The sequence below is a fragment of the Megalops cyprinoides genome, chromosome 6, assembly GCF_013368585.1.
Source record: "Megalops cyprinoides isolate fMegCyp1 chromosome 6, fMegCyp1.pri, whole genome shotgun sequence".
NCBI lineage: Eukaryota > Metazoa > Chordata > Actinopteri > Elopiformes > Megalopidae > Megalops > Megalops cyprinoides.
The window spans coordinates 11,220,275-11,230,737 of NC_050588.1; the positions used below are offsets into that span (position 1 = coordinate 11,220,275).

A 10,463-nucleotide genomic window follows, 5' to 3' on the forward strand; every position below is an offset into this window, starting at 1 on the left:
TTTTTATAGATGAATATTAAATATTCAACAGGATAAATTCTATCCTTTAATAGTGTTAAGTTAACACGTACTGTCCAAAATGTGTGCATCATCATCATTTAGCAGTTTAATTCCTCCGTCCATCAGGGGGCACCCAATGTGTGGCATATTGTATATTGGGCTCCGTCATCGCTTCATATTTGAACACACGACGGTGAAGCGGCTTGAATAGAAAAAGACAGGTTAAACTGGACGCGGTTAACTAGTATGATAGCTGGCTAGGTGTAGACATATAGCTAAGTGGCTAGTTGCTAGCGCTTCTGCCATGGACCTGACGGATCCTGTGTGATAAACAGATAACGCTAGCTGTATCCGCTAAACATTCTGACCTCCAAGTCAGACGGAGAAGGGATTTGTTTAATGTCTCGGCACATTTTGCAATAAGCGAGCAATGCATGGTCAATGTATTATCGACTCCAGTTAGCTAGCTAGCTAACCATATTCGTCATCTACGCATTCGAGAAATGATGCTTGGAGATCGGGTAAGATTATCCATTAGATCAGCAGTCATCTTTTTTGATTGACACGTCTAGCACAGTGTGAGTTGTTAGCTGTTTTTCCTCTTTTCTCTTAAGCAGATTTTTATCGGACACCTATTTGGACTGCTAGCTAGCTAGCAGTGAAGTGCCTGGTTTGCTCGATGACCACGACCAGGTATACAGTCGTGTATAGTTGATGACTTAGCAAGGTAGCCCGTTAGCATGCTGAACGGCTTGCATTGTCATGATAAACCCTAGCTGGCTAGTTAACTGTGTAGTTGGCTAATGATCTAGTCTAGAAATAAACGTGTCCATTTGTGTTGTTACTGGATTAGTTACCTGTCCAGTAGCTAAGTCGTTAGACTGCAAATGTAATATTGCAAAGTACTACCTAGCTACTGTAGGTTGCAAGCGATGTCACCTATTGAGTATTTTGTCTACTTTGTGTACCCATCCATGTAGTTAATACGTTTACAACAACCGCTGCAAATATATCACATTTTGTTAGTCTGCTTCTCCTTGAAGGTACTTGGGGGCTTAGCATCTTTTGATGGCGACACAAATCTAGCTGGCTTGCTAAAAAGTAGTTAACGCTAGGTAAGTAGCCAGCTAGCTAAAATGTTTTACTTTCCAAAGAATGATCAAAATTGCTTTCGGTGTATACGACGTATCGTTATTTTAAGTAGGCACTTGACAACTTAGTTGGCTGATTGGCTACTTAGTTAAAAGTAGGTGATGTTGTCAGTACATAGATGTTAGTTCTGTGCAATTGTGTAGCTACATTAACGTTGGTCATTTTGGTAACGTTAGTTTGCATTGTTCTAGCTTGACAGTCATGAAACACCGGTTCGAATTATGCTGCGATCAGCATCCATGTAGAGTTTGATATTGGCGATATTGAATTTCCGTATATTGTAAGCAGAATGACAGATTTTCCATCTCTGAACAATGTGATTCATAGCCACAAGGGCATTCTGTGTGAAACCAGAAACTTGAATCCCAGCAGGACAGATAGCTTTTTATGTTTAAAGCTTCCATGTTCTGCAGATTGCTATAGATCCAACGCTGCGATCGCATAAAGGATGCGTTGGTATGTAGGTGCAAACATGGCAAAAAGGCATGTAACTACTTCAGTTAACGGTACTCCAAAATGTTTTTAAAAGGAAAATGTGAAACCTCACCATGACGACATAAATATACTTTATTCTCCGACTTTCCAAAAACCCTGAGGGGTTTTGCCAAGTAGAGTGGATCTCAGAGGAGCAACAATTCAACAGCTATTTGTGTGAATGAAACTTGACAAGCCAAGAGTTGTTTTTTTTTCGAGGAAAATATTGCAAGTAGTTTATGTCCCCGTCGTACTCATCTGTGCTTTATCGGATGGAGGATTCCGTTTATAATCTCTAATGTTCATACACGTAGGCATTTGCAAACGATCAAATCCACTGTAAAACCTTTGTTCTATTTAGAATCAAAACGAAAGAATTGGTGAAATATTAAATCTGGGCCCTTTGGAAGCGTGCCCTGTATAGCGGCGGCCCTAGGATATAGCTAAGCCTCTTTTGAAACAGGACGGCACTCCACTAATTTCCCACTAAAGCGCAGTCTCTTGGTGCCTAGCTAAAAACAGTCCCCCCAAACTCGGCAGCGTTTCTGTGCTGTTCTATTTACTGTGGATCCATTTGTCTTCCTACATTTCTACATCCTGTGCAAGCTAGGTGACCTAATTAGAATCAACCTTTAGTTGAACTGGCAGTATTAGCTGTAATGGGAAGCCTTGATTTATCAGAATCGAGGGGTGGAACGGCAATGCCAATGAACAGCGGCTTGAGCCATTCCAGGGTTTAATAGAGGCAGGTGGTCATGATGAAGTGGAAACCTCCAACTGATGACCTCCACTCTGTTCACTCACCTAAAGAATGACTGTCACGCATTAGTGATTAATGATGTAGATTTCCATACTCGTGTAAGTACACAGTGGATTGCTACGAGTTGAAATTAAACCAAATTAGTGTAGCACGATAAGGCAAGTATATCAGTGGTGTTGTCCTCTAGTTTCAGCATTGCTCCAAACAAGGTGTACGCACAGCTCTTCACAGGTTGTATCTGCAGGGAAATGGCTGCACTGTTTTTTAAACCGGCCTGCAAAATGAAGCCGTGCTCTCCCACCCCCCAGGTCTGACGCCATGAACCTCGTCCGGTTGGTTTGCCGTCACAAGACGGCGCTGGCGATCGGAGGCCTGTGCATCTTCGCCGTGGTCCTCCTCTTCCTGGCCAAGTGCACCTCCGAGACGCTGAAGCCGGCCGAGTCGCCCGGCTCCGCCCCCCGCTCCGAGCTCCGCCCTGAGCGGCAGGAGGCCCGCCCCAAGGAGCTGTCGGCCTTCCTGGTGGTGCTGATCACCACGGGGCCCAAGTACACGGAGCGGCGGAGCATCATCCGCAGCACCTGGCTGGCCAAGCGCGACCCGGACGTGCTCAGCCTGTTCGTGGTGGGCACCGAGGGCCTGCCCGCCGATGACCTGCAGAACCTGGGCACGGAGCAGGTGCGGCACCGCGACCTGCTGCTGCTGCCTGAGCTGCGGGACTCCTACGAGAACCTCACCCTCAAGCTGCTGCACATGTACAGCTGGCTGGACCAGAACGTGGACTTCAAGTTCGTCCTCAAGGCCGACGACGACACCTTTGCCCGGCTGGACCTCATCAAGGAGGAGCTGAGGGCCAAGGAGGCGTCGCGCCTGTACTGGGGCTTCTTCTCGGGGCGGGGCCGGGTGAAGACAGCCGGCAAGTGGAAGGAGAGCACCTGGGCGCTGTGCGACTACTACCTGCCCTACGCGCTGGGCGGGGGCTACGTCCTGTCGGCCGACCTGGTGCACTACGTTCGGCTGAACGTGGGCTACCTGAAGGCGTGGCAGAGCGAGGACGTCTCCCTGGGGGCGTGGCTGGCGCCGGTGGACGTGCGGCGCACGCACGACCCCCGCTTCGACACCGAGTACAAGTCGCGGGGCTGCAACAACAAGTACCTGGTGACGCACAAGCAGAGCCTGGAAGACATGCTGGAGAAGCACCAGACCCTGCAGAAGGAGGGCCGGCTCTGCAAGGAGGAGGTCAAGCTCCGCCTCTCCTACATCTACGACTGGAACGTGCCGCCCTCTCAGTGCTGCCAGCGCAAAGACGGCATCCCCTGAGGCCCACCCCCCAACCCCTGCCACTCACTCACTCCCGCTCCTCAAATTCCCCTATTTATTTATTTATTCTTGCCCTGCCTCGCTTCTGGCCGGGCACTGTGGTAACGTCCTCCGCTGGCCTTCCTCTCCCGGGGTAAGGATTGGGAGGTTATTCTATAGTGAATGAGTCCAGATGAGTGACGTCGACTCTTGACACCCCCCACCTCCTCCCAAAGGTCCAATGTGAAATTTATTGTACTGCGGTCTGTGTTAGTTTGAGGTCTGTGCATAGAAACGTGGGACCTGCAAGCAGGGCACAATTGATGTACTTATTTCTATAACCTTGGACCTATGCACACACATATATATATATATATATATATATATATATATATATATATATATATATATATATATATATATATCCATATATATATATATATATATATATATATATATATATATATATGTATATATGTATATATATATGTATATATGTATATATACACACACACACACACACACACACACACACACACAGACACATGCATATATACTGTACTAGGGCAAAGCTGCTTCTTGGCTGGCACTCGATCACTTTCCATGACTAATTCACGATAAGCCTGAGAAATTATGACTGCAGCCAGACAATGGATTTTAAGTAGCCTTTTAATTTGACTGTTAACAGCTGTCTGCAAGGATTTACCCAGAGACTTGAGACACTGTATAATCGCCTAGGTTAAATTGAAACTTTGGCCCACATTTCAGTCACACATTTCAAACCCCGTGTTAAAATGACCTGATTCCTTTAGGGAAAGGAATAAAAATCACTGTTTGCAGCTTCTGGTGTGTGGACTTTTTTATTATTTAGACTGAGCTTTTGCCAATATTGTTTTAAGTTAAACGGTACAAATTTACAAGGATGTTGACTATTTCAGTGTAATATGGAAAATTTAAACTCTTGAACATTTTCTCATTAAATGGTTTTTAAATCCTGCTGGGTGCCTGTTGTCTGTGTCCGTGATTTAAATTTTATTCATTTTTAAGAATGTGAGGGTGTCCCATAAATCTTTTTGCCCCAGGGCGTGGTGTTTTGAAATGGAGTTCTTGGTTAAAGAGAAAGTTCCCAAACAAATACATGCAACAACAGACTAGCTGAAAGAAGCTATTCATAGGGCTGTTGTGCAATTCACTAATCCCATGATAATCCTATACTGTAAAATGTAAAATATGATTCACCAGACCTGGTGCCGCAATATTGTCAGTGCAGGAGAGGATAGCACCCACGCTGATGCTTCAGATTCTCTGGAAACTGTAGTAGATTGAATGCTTAAGATAATATTGTGCTCGCTGTGACCATAGAGGCTTTGCAAACTAACGTTTCTTCACATTCCATATTATCATAACACGGAGGCCATGTGCACATAAGTGCCACCAGCTATAGCATCAATTCCAGCATTTAATTCTTTTGCAGCTGTCTCAAATCAAGTAGGGGTAAAAGGACAATTATGGGACACCCTGTACAGAGAGGTTGATGCCAAGAATTTTGGGACACTGAGGTGAGAATTATACTCCATTAGTCAATTGTCAGAGATGTTCAGCACAGTGGGATGAACATTTTAACAACCAAGTTGTTTTTTGTTTTTTTTTTGACCAGGGCCTTTCCTGTCTTGGGTGGTAAATTTAACTTGTTCTTTTCTAAATGAAATGAACAAAAAAAGGGCGTTTTGCAACTGTCAAATGCATTTCCGAATTTTTGGGCGTGACTGTGCCTGCCCTGAATTGGAAGTTCTGCATTCCTAAATACTCGTGCTCTATGTGAGATAGGGAGTGGAAGTATACTTATATAATGTAGTCATACCATAGAACTTTAACTTTGACCTTTGTGATGTAGATGTACGGTTATCACACAGAGGAATTGAGTGCATTTCAGAAACAGAAAATAGAGTGTTTATGTATAAAGACACAGTGTCGTCTGCACAAATTTGAACATATGTTTTTGACCGGCACTGCTCACTTTTTAAATGTGAAATGTCTGGTTTTTCTTAAGGATTACTTACCCCTCACATATTGCCTGTTTCTCTCTTTTCCAAAATCCACTATGACAATTGTTGCACTGTCACTTTGGAACCGACATAGTAATATCCTAGCGTCTGTTAGCCTGAAGATTGTAGCTGCTTCTGCCACATCTGCTAAATTAAGGTCAGTCAGGAATTATGTTTGTTGCTAATGCGTCAGACATGCTTACATGTGCTAGATATGTTGGATTATGATCACTTTTTTTCTGATGCCTACATGTTTCTGACTTTCTGCAAAGCACTTTCTCATTTTTTTTCTTTAAATCCCATCCATAATTTCAGTTTGCTTGCATATTTCTCAACCAAATATGATGTTTTTATCAATTAACAGGATAATTGGATTTATAATGCATTCATGTAGTTCTGCTGACCTTGTATCAAGAGGTACTTGTTCTGTTGTGTGCTTGTACAGTCATTGTTATTGGTTGACAGTGTCTTCACAACTCCTTCTCAGATACAACAAAACCCATACGTTTACTGTTCTGTATGGACTGGCCTTGCACAGGTGGCTTTTTAGCTGGGGCAAGGGCATGCATTGTTGGAAATATGCAGACTGGTCTTTACATTACGCCATATCCAGCTCCTTAAATGAGTTTAATTTCTGGATGGATTAGTTTGCTCTTTGTGTCTCTTTCCAGTGGGGTTGAAGCACAGCGGCAGGGCTTAGAATGCCCATTTTCAATGCTTTGAAATAGAGCAAGGGCTGGCTTCGAGACCATGAATCCTCTGTTTTAACATTACTTCCAACGCAACTAAGCATTTTATGAATTAAAGTCAGGTGGAGACGGTCTCCTCCTCACCATCTCCCCAATGTGGTACTGCAGTATTTTGTGTTTCCACTTCTGTTGCTATGGCATACCACATGAGGGTTGCTATGCATTATCCTCCACAGCACGCCTCCCAAAATCTCCAGGAGTATTGCTTTATGTAAGGCTTCGTCTGCTGTCATGTAGACAGCGAGTTCCAAGACAAGATTTTGGGAACAGGCCACTCATTCAAATCATCAGTACTGAACTACACTTGACAAGTGTACGCCTGACAAAGTCAAGCAGGCTACAACTAAAAGAGCTGCATAGAAAAATGGAACGTCAGTAACATGATAACAGCATCTTACTCTCAAAATTGACACCTTCCCTTCTCACCATTAAAGCCAATGAAAAGAAACATCATCAGCAACAACAGTCCTAAATAAAATAAAACTGACAAGCTTATATGACTATGACCTACAATATGTTTTGGAGGATCAGCACACTGCTGACGCAGTATTTTTGCCCTCTGCACTCCACAGTGCCAAATTTGTTGTGTATTTGGAGTCCCACATACTTTTGAGTCAATGACATGCGACTATGGAGAAGATCACGGTGGCTCCTCTTCTTCAACTACCACAGGTAAATGTCTTGATGCTTGGATCATCATGTCAATTGGCTTGGTTTGTCAAGTTCTTTCTTGCAACTCACATTTATAATGATCAAAAACTTAGTCAAGCATAGCAGATGACTGGTTGATAAACCGGCAGTTCCTACCTTGTAACTGGAAGGAGCTTCAATTGTAAACAAATCTTCTTCATAATTGCTGTTTACACAATGTTGAAACGCTTGGTACACTGCGTTGAAGGGAGGGCATCCTGTTCGGATGACTTGCCAATGGCTGTACAAATTGACAATGCTTATGTGCTACTGAAGCAGTGAGTGTATGGTTAACCTTCAAGTGTTTCACTCTGTTGAGTGGATTTTGAAATATTAATAGGTACACACTGGCTTAATCCTTTGCTCTTCAAAGCCAGCTGGGTCTGTCACAGCTGAGCAGTTCCCAGTATTGACAAGTCTGTCTCCAAATTGTGAAAGAATGACATGGCTGAGATCAGTACAACAAAATGAATAATCACTTGTGAATCAAGGGGAAACAGAGTCTGTACACTACTCTAATGCTCCCAAGTAATTTTATTTGCACATAGCCATAACACGGATGTTTTGATCACTGTTGATGTCCTGACGAAGATCTCCAGGGATCAAAACGTTGTCCATGCTATGGCTTTGTGCAGGTTATTTGGGAACATAAGAACAGTGTGTAGACTGTTTTGTCTTGATTCAGAGTCCATTCAGAATCATGAATGGAGGGATGACAGCCATTTTATTAAGTAGCAATATGTGTCAGGTTTTTTTGTAATTTCATTCTTTGTAAAAGAAATATGATGCTGAAGGTGTGTTTATGCTAACTGAAAGATAAATGTATTTATGCCAAATATTTCTTGTGAATATTTGCCCTTCAGGCTAAATAAGATGTTCACTGAATTGACTCTTATTAATTTGAATAACTGTCTATATTGCTAATTTGTTCAACAGACACAAATGAATGTAAATAATTTGAAGAAATGACTTTATTTGAACAGTACCTTTCTTGTACCACACGACCTTTCAGTAACTTTTTTCCCCATTTTCCCCATAGAGGACTTATAGCTCATAACAGATAGTTATTAGAAATGTCAATTCCAGATCAGTAATCAAGTGAATCAATAAAAGTGAAATATGAGAAATGTAAACCAGTATACAGTGTCATTGGTCTGGAGCTGAGAAATATTACTTTAGTGAATGGGGAATCATTTTTTATTTTGTTTGGTTATAGGATTGCCAATATACTGGTATTTAAAACAATACTGTTGAAACAAGTAGCAGCAGTTTTATTCCAGACCTCAGCATTTTGTTGTACATGGCCTTGGCAATATTTATCCAGCTCAGTGTTGTTTGCAACAGCAAACTAATCTTGATACCTGTTGAACAAACATGATTTGCAACTCAAGGTGTTTGAATTCAAAATGTACTTTGACCACTAGATGGCACTGTCTACAAACAATATACTTTCAGTCATCTCATCCAGTCTTCTTTGTGGTGGCCAAGTCCCACTTCAGGCACCCACATGGTATGAAGTATATTAAATTCTGTATTCACATCACTCTCCACACTTTGGTCATTAAAGGCAGGGTACATTTATTATCATTATATTTTCCTCTAAGCAAATGCCCCTTTCTAGCTCACGCTGCTTGCATTTTTACACATCATCCATTCATGGACGTTTAATGAAGCAAGGCAGGACAAGTACTTTACCCAAGAGTGTAATGCCATTCCCTTACCTGGAGATTAAACCTTTTACCTGGTTTCAAAGCCAGTTTCACTACCACTACACCTCTCTGCCACCCTGTGCTGCAAAGTTACCTCTGTGCTGATGATATGAGAAGAGAGAAACCTGTTGACTACCAGGTACAACCAGGTACTATGTGAGCTGGATTTGAAAAGCTGAGGTTACATTGACTTGGCAGAAGTGACTGAGATGATAGAGTGATGATGGTGGCGATGACGATGAGGAGGAGGATAATTCTTTTTATTGTTGTTGCTCCTGTCATTCAGCAGACACTCCTGTGCAGAGATTGACTGTATATGATTACAATTTCACACCCAATATCTAATGAAAAGCGAAGTTAAAACATACACTTGAGTAAAAAGGCCAAGAACAAGTTATTACAACTTCAGATGGAAATGCAATCAGTAGTTGCGCGATTCAATACGAGCCAAGAACAATATCTGCTAATGAAAAAACAAAATTGTCGTTGTTATTGGGAAAATGGAAGAGCTGGTGAAATCAAATGCTCTAAGGCTTGAAAAACATGACTTTGAGAAAAAGAAAAATGCTGAGCCAGTATTTAGAAAGGCGTGCCTGAGAAATTAACAATTGTATTCGGGACGGCACATGTAAACATCCAGGCACATGAAGAAGCAGAATAAGCCAGCAAGAGGTGCCAGCATACCTTCACAGAACACAGACCTCCATATTTGAATCCACATCAAATGAAGCGCAAGTGCCAATTCTGGCCTCAGTCTGACATGAAAAGACAATGATGGCGTTTAATTCATGCTAGCTGCTGATATTGCGGATTCACCTGCTGCTTTTGTTCTGCTGTGGCAATCCAGCGTGTCCGCACAGATGACAGCCTGTCAGGAAATGGAACTTTAAGACAGCCCATTTTTTTCTGTTCTGTTCATCAATAATGCCGTCCTGGTTTAACAGTGGTGGCTTACCATCTGGCCTTCATTGCATTAGTATCCTTGTTCAATTTTGATCATGAGGAAGGTAAAGACCAACTCATGTCTTCACAAATGTTATGCTGTGACACACCAGCACCACTAGGTTTTCACTGGAGCAACAGTCGTAACTTGTCTTGCTAAATTTAATAACAGCAAGGGCTAGAGTAATACCTAGAATTTGAACCCATGACCCTTAGGACTAAAGTCCCAGGCTGACTGAGGTTAGTAAAACAGATGTTACCCTCGGTGGACAAATGATTGACCCCCCATCACACACATAACTGGCCTCCTGGAAACATGGTCACCCCTCTTCCCAGCCCCCTCAGCTATCCGTAATGCCACCCAGCATCATCAATGAACTCTCCTGGAGCTTCGGAAGTAACGCCACGTCTCATTAAGCCAAGTGTCTTTTAATAGGAGAAGGTATTTCCTCGCTGATGACTTATTCAACCCCCCGGACCTTTAGTGTCGATATGTGCTTCGAACTCTTCCCTGCTACGGGTAGGCGCTTCCCAGGTATGCTCATCTGCTACTGCGGGATTGCCTTGCAATGCTCTGTCATGGGTGAGAGAGACTCCAGACTGCATTCTGAAAGAACAAGGACTAGTTATTTCATTTTTTTTTTTT

General features: G+C 42.7%; 1 protein-coding gene across 2 annotated transcripts; it reads left to right on the forward strand.

Moving 5' to 3' along the window:
- The first annotated feature begins 204 nt into the window (after positions 1 to 204).
- On the forward strand, positions 205 to 4,068 carry b3galt6 (UDP-Gal:betaGal beta 1,3-galactosyltransferase polypeptide 6). 2 transcript variants are annotated; one of them, XM_036531974.1, is made up of 3 exons: positions 205 to 521; positions 618 to 693; positions 2,695 to 4,068. In XM_036531974.1, the coding sequence occupies exons 2-3, from the start codon at positions 680 to 682 to the stop codon at positions 3,701 to 3,703; spliced, it is 1,023 nt and encodes a 340-aa protein (XP_036387867.1). In that variant the 5' UTR covers positions 205 to 521; positions 618 to 679; the 3' UTR covers positions 3,704 to 4,068. The 2 variants fall into 2 exon arrangements, with proteins under 2 accessions (XP_036387867.1, XP_036387868.1); XM_036531975.1 differs by lacking the exon at positions 618 to 693.
- The last annotated feature ends 6,395 nt before the right edge of the window (positions 4,069 to 10,463 follow it).